The following is a 6801-nucleotide window of genomic DNA, read 5'->3' as shown; positions in this document are numbered from 1 at the left end:
AACTCACAATCCCCCTAAAATATAAAGGCAATATATAACTTTTATAAATAAAATACAATAAAAAGGAAAAACACTTAAAACAGTGTCACACAATATAAATAAAGCAGTCCTTGATGAGATTCTACTACAACAGATTACAAACTCTTTCCCAGACTCCAAGTATGATTTTCTCAGTTCCACATCGAAAGGCTTATGTTACCTGCCTGGACTCTTTTCAATTGAAGTGGCCTCGTATGACAGAGAAGGAGCCAGAATCCCTTAAATTCCCACATCAAAGGTACTCTGACATTCTTGCTTTTTGAAAAGGCATATATAATAATTGTCTCCAAACCAGCTGGGACTTTGCTTCCACCAGGTCACATTCGTTTACTAGTTGTCACTCCCCCTCTAAGGCTTTGAAAAGTAATTTCTCGGAAGTCTCCAGCCGTTAGTTTAGTTTGGAGATGAGCAGCAGAGATGTTCTGTGGGCCTAATTATAAATTGAATCTTGTTCTAATTTCCTACAAAGAAAGGGGTCCTTGCACAGTAACTCAAATAAGCACTGCAAATTCTCATTAGGGAGCCTTATTTATAAAATTATATAATATACATAATATATTATATAAAATAATCGCACACTATATACACACACAGCATTTGACAATTGCTGCAACAGATATAAAAATACAAAGCTTGTCTTTATCGCGCGCGCACACACACACACACACTCACAAAACACACAAATGTTACTCAGTATGGTACATTGCACCTATGAGCACCTCTGCTCTTCTGTAAGGGGCTTGCAATTACTATTCAGTATATTTGGCCTTTCCTCTATTTCCCCCCCTCACCCCTTCTTCAAACGGGGCGTTTCTAGTTCCTGGATCTAGCTAGGAAAATGAATTCATATTGCCGCGGGGCAACTGCAAATATAGTGTTACGTGCCTCCAATTCGTGGAGCTGTTTTACAAGTGTAAGTTTGTTTTATTTGTGCTGGTTAAAACTGGGAGAAGGTGGAAATATGCAGCTAGCCTTGTGACGTCCACATTGTGCCCTCAGCTATTTCTGAAGCATAGGCACCTTTCTTAAAGATACATATACAGGTGTTGTATGTGGGGTGAAGCAGCTATTTTGTACTCCAAAAGAAGTGAAACAAGGGTGTTAAACATTCTGCATCACCCCAACCCTGACTGCCCTGATTTTACACCTATTATCCAAGTTCCATGAAGATACACAGAATAATCATGATAATCTTTGGGAAGCTCCTCCTCCCCCCCAAATATTTTATTCAAGTTGGCAACCCTGGGAAGGTGTAAGGCAAAGGACTTGAGTCTGACGCTGGTGCCTAAACCAAATGAACAAAATGTTCTAGAGGCCTTACATTCTAAGCTTGATTGTGTAATGCTCCAGTGTATTTATAAAGCAGCCAAAGCAAAACCCTTTTCTGGGCCAACTTCTGGCAAAGGGTGAGTTTGTACGACCTATTTCATAGAATGTGTTGCTAAACTTAACTACCAACAACTAGCACTTTTGTCCCCAAACCTCTCTCAATACTGCTTCATCTTGTGAAAGTGACTAGTTATAAAGGTTCTAACTGCGGATTAACCAGGACAACTATTCTCAACTTCCTCCATTCTGGCCATTTCCCTCCTGGTGTTTACCTCTCTATTTCCTTAATGTGGATTGTGTATGAACTTATTTACCCTTAAAGCAAATGCCAGAAACACAAATTTGAGGGGGGGGGGGAGATAGGAGGGAGCCATTTTCAATCCAGAACAATTTTGATTGCTTTCCTAAATCACTGACATCAAATTCTCCCCTTGCTTTTTTTTAACCCAAGCATCCTACAAAGCCTTTCAAAAAAGCTCACCTAACCCAAGTAGAAAATGTGCCCTGTACCTTGATGCACAGGACACATAACAGGAACATCAGGAAACAAATCAAAACACTTTAGAATGGCAACAAGCGGCACCGGTGCAAAATACCCATGCTCAATTCTTCCACCCAGCAGTAAAGGTTACATATGTGTCTGCCAACCATTAACTGTTGCCCATGTTGTGCCTTTCACTATCTGGAACGAGTATGGCAAGAACTCCACACCTCAACATTCATTTAAATGAGCCTCTCTTCAGTCCTGCCATTTTCCAACAAGTGTTCGCTAGCACTGACTGAGAACCAGACTTCCATTGCAAGTTCCATGTTTTTTCACATTAGGGTGTTTAGAGTTAGGTGGCAACAGTTCATTAATATGCTGTAACAATTTAAATTTCCATAGCCAAAAGTTCATTCTGTTTTCATTTGCACTGAACCATCCTGTGGAGTTATATCACCAAATTGTAAATTATAAACTGAAGATCAGCTTGGATCTGAACCAATCCAATAAGCACTTCTCCTAAATGTTTGCACTAAAGTGAAGCTGTATTCTTCCAATGTCCATGGAAAACATTTTAGTATGTTTCCTGTAATGACAACATACCTTCAGATAGTCACAATGGTGTCGTGCTGGGAAGGATGGGAAGGAATTTCTCAAGACATAAATAAAATGAAAAGGCAAAAGGCTTTCTTAAAAACACACATTCATAGGACACTACACCAAAAAATAAATAGCATCTTTTATAATTAACATCCTGTTGTAAGTCTCTTTCAGCGACTCTGCTGTGCAGTTACTGGCTTTAAGTGGGGAGGGGAAGGAGGTCAGTTCCTTAAGTCTCTTGTACTTGGAGCTGTCGAAGACTCCCCAAACCGTCCAACGTAACGCCATTTGAAATCCCTTCTGTCTTTTCATTGCAGTCTTTTGAAAGAGGCTGGAGAATCAGGGGGCTCCAGCTCAACATGTGATCTGATGTTTCCAAATGTGCACTGTGATCTGCAAATTAAAAACACAGCTATTATCATCTAGTTGTCTATTAGCAACTTCAACAACCATCCAATTTATCAAGAGGCTTCATACAAGCTCCAACAGGCTGGGAAACAAGACTACTATTTGATGAATCATCAACATTCCTCCCTCCCCCGCTGTCCTGCAGCTCTTCTATCCTAAGTAGCTAGTTTGATTAATCTTAGTTGCTGAAACACAAGATCACAGCCGAAGGTGGTCTTGGCAGAGATTTAAATAAATTAGCACAGTGTTTAAAACTATTTAGTCACCACAAATAATCCAAGGAGAGTACTGGATGAAATCCATTTTTAAAAAAGAAAAAGAAGCCCGCAGTTTAAGCACCACAGCACCAAATTCCATAACATGCACAGGGAACCACAAGAAGCTTAAGTATTTAATCTCAGTCTGAGTTTGGTTTCTGTGCTAAATTGCTCTGATTATAAATAAAAAGCAACTGCCTCGGAGGCAGCTATATATTTCCACAATTCCCAAAATGCTGGCGTACCTTCTATACAATCTGTACTGAGTGGATTCACATTTTCTTGGTCACAGGAGTCCCGAGGAGATGGGGGATCCACTTTCTCCTTGCCGTCTTCCTCTGCCTCAGTGTTGCATCCGGGGGTTGTGGACGCTAAGCACATCGCAACCATCATATGATTCAACGGTTTCATTTCTAAACTGTCCTGCTGATAAGGTGCTACGATGGGCATCACAGCTGCAGGGTTGCTTCCAAAAGTGCCACTGGTTTTAGTGAAGCACCTAGAAAAATTCAAACACGTTCATGGAAAATGGCTCACTATAAAGTATACTGTAAATCACTTTGTGATGCACCTTATAGTGATTCATAAATGAAATAAACAATGTTTCATTACCCAGTTGTACAAAATAGAGAGTTTTTTTATTTTTTTTTAAAAAAAGACAGCTCCCACTAAGTGCTCTCTTACACATTTTTAATTGGGGTATTTTTTTGGAAATATAAGAAAAAGAACTTCAATATCAATTTGCTCTTTCAATTGGTAACTCAACCTCTGTTAAAGTGCTGCTGATAGAGTGATTACATTCAATATTGGATTCTTCAGCATTGTAAACTTAGAAAGTGAGAACATGCTTTCTAAGCCTTCCCAGAAAGAATCTTTGATAATTCTCTCTCATTCTGGATTGTGAAAGACTAGTCAAGCAGGGAAGGAAGTCAATTCCTTATAGCGGAATCTACTTAGCCTTTGAACAACAAAAAAAGGCATCTTACAGCTAAAATCCTTTGTAGACATGCCCAGAGCTAATCCAAAGTGTTGGGAAACTGCCAGTGCTATAAATGTTTGCAGCTGGAGAACCAGCTTCTAAGGACACTGAGGTGGTTATCAACTTGCTTTTTCAACTTTCAAGATATATGCTAACAAGTACTTAACTATATTATTTGTAACTAAACAAATGAGAAACCAAAGCACACCCATATCTATTTAAGACAGGCATATGAACTGAAAATCTGGGACACAAAGCATGTGAACAATTAAGAATATTCTCCAAAACTATGATAGAAGTAGCAAAAATATTTTGACACTGCAGTTCATCCTCTCACATATATACATGTTTACAGTGATTTAAATTAAACCTTTTCTTGTTACAGGGTTTATTATGAGAACTTGAAATAAAACATAGAAAGTATTCTTCCACCAAGTAGAGGAACTACTGGCATAAACATTCTTTGAATTCATTCACTTTTCATTGACTATGGTTTGCTAGCTCTCCATAATTATCTCCTAGGAAGAAGATGATTAACATGAAGCTCTGTCTTAAATTATTCCTTGGCAACCACACCACTTATTCACAATGGCTGTCAAAATACAACCTAAAGCTACATAATATTTAGCTTTACAGACAGAAAGCTTATTATGTGGAACTTTCTTTAGCCACAGAAGCAGAATCATAATTAGAAATGCTTTGTTATTTATACTGTGCCAATGACGTGCTTTGCACTTTACAGAAGCAACCAAAAAGTCACCCTGCTGCAAGTAGCTTACAATCTAACTTTCGTCATGATGAGAGACAACAGAGCTAGGAGAAGGGGATTAATGTGAGCAGATGGAAATACACAGAGACTGTGTTTTGGCTTGTGATCAAGATTAAGAAGTTAGGGCACAGGATTCATAGAAGAGGTGGATTCAGATGAGGAATGTGAATGGAGAGAGATAAGATTCATTTCACAAATGGAACACTCATATGGACAAATACAACACAAGCTGCAAGATTCTTATTTGCAGGATATTTAAAATGTGTCTCAAGTTAACAAGCCATCCTCTTAATTTTTTAAAAAACTTTCAGGCTCCCTTAACCTTGTACAAGTGGAAGAGTGTCTAGACAATGTAGCACAGAGCAGCATATATCTTTCTGCGCCGTGTGAGAACCTACGGACTTGAACAAATGGATATTCAAGACCTTAGCAGGAGTGCTATTGCCCTTTCTCCATATCTATATTTTCTGCCAAGACAAGGAACTGAGCTGCTGCTTGCACACGTTACCAGCCAGGGTCTGTCTATGTCTTCCAGCACTGCTGGATTATTCCATGAAGTTCCTGTGGCATAACTTTCCCACGACTATTTCACAATCCCCCAGGAAGGTCGTAGCCCACATCTTGATACCATGAGAGTTACCCCAAATATACATTTGCATCTCCTACATTTACCAACTAGAAGATTATTTATTCCATTCTATACCCCATTAGGATGCCTAAGCACTGTCATTTTCAGCTAAGACACAGCACAACTCTACCAAGTTAAAAAAAACCTGATGCTGCATTTACACAATTTACATACAGAAGTCACTTTACGTCTGAGCTTTAAAAGCCGGCCAGAACAGGGAAGGTTATGTCTGTTGCAGAATGAGGCAGTAAAATGGACTGCATCACATCAGACTACAGGTGGAAAGATGTTTTCGAATGCTCGGCTAAAACCTCCCCTCATTACAGCTAAGGGTTCTATTCCTGGCAAGGCTTTTAAACCAATATGGGGATCATATAACAATGATACCTATAGTCTCAAGTTTCTATCTTCTTAGAGGCCATGCTCCGCATCTCACCGCCATCATATGTCCAGCAGGATACTGCATACTTGGCTGCAGTGTCTAGACTCTGGAACGGTCTTTGGGAGAGTCAACTGGTCCTTTCTTTAATGCCATTTATGTGAATTGAAAAGACTTTGTTCTGCCACGTTTTTAGCTTGATTTGAGTAATTCAAACCTGTTGCTGTATATTTTTAACAGTTCTATTATTGGTAACTTGTTATGTTTTGATTTACAGTTGTGAGATGCCTTGTGGGTTAGGAGTTTTTATAAATTCTGCTGCACGTGTAAACCTAGCCTAAAAATACTTCTGGAAGGTATCCAGGCTGAGACCTCAATGGAAATCTAGAAGGGAGTTCCACATCTGTAAGGCAACAACTAAGAACCTCTGATTAGGAGCCTCTGCTCTTCCAATAGTATAGTCAAAGTGCTGGTTTCCAAATGTACATTTAAATGCGCATATCAAAACAATTGCAACCTCAGCCCTACCTGAGCAATCGGATCCTTCCCATATCCTATTGCAAGAATCACAGAGATTCCCAAAAAGAATCACAAATGCAGACAGCAGAGGCAAATGCTGATGCGCACACTGTGGTCTAACCATAATCGTGAAATTAACTCTCCTGGTGTATTTTTAACAGAAGACCTGTAAAATCCAACTTTTGATAGTCAGCATAGATCTACTACTACATTTTTGTCTGATTCTATTTGAAAGGATAGTACACTTGCTTTACAATTTGCAATGCAGAATGGCTTGAATGCTGGGAGATAACTTTTAAAGAAAAACATTATTCGCTTTGTGCATCTAAAGTAATAAACTCATAAATACGTGACTGACTCAAAACACAGGCAACTAAGTAGAGATTGTGCAATCCTGGGATCATAGTTAC

The 6801-nt window shown here is 39.1% G+C and overlaps 1 protein-coding gene across 4 annotated transcripts in view; it reads right to left on the bottom strand.

The window, feature by feature from the left end:
- Positions 1-1715: 1715 nt before the first annotated feature.
- CDON (cell adhesion associated, oncogene regulated) overlaps positions 1716-6801 on the bottom strand; it is a 123143-nt gene continuing 118057 nt past the window's right edge. For all 4 annotated transcript variants that reach the window (XM_082200249.1, XM_082200248.1, XM_082200251.1 and 1 more), the window contains 2 exons: positions 3363-3616; positions 1716-2845 (listed from right to left, as the gene is read on the bottom strand). In XM_082200249.1, coding sequence (XP_082056375.1) covers positions 2682-2845; positions 3363-3616 — 418 coding nt within the window. In that variant the 3' untranslated portion in view covers positions 1716-2681. The remainder of the gene's footprint in view (positions 2846-3362; positions 3617-6801) is intronic.

The sequence above is a fragment of the Podarcis vaucheri genome (genome assembly GCF_965113315.1).
Source record: "Podarcis vaucheri genome assembly, chromosome: 15".
Lineage (NCBI taxonomy): Eukaryota > Metazoa > Chordata > Lepidosauria > Squamata > Lacertidae > Podarcis > Podarcis vaucheri.
The sequence above is the reverse complement of the archived record's forward strand: the minus strand, read 5'-3'. Positions and strand labels throughout refer to the sequence as shown.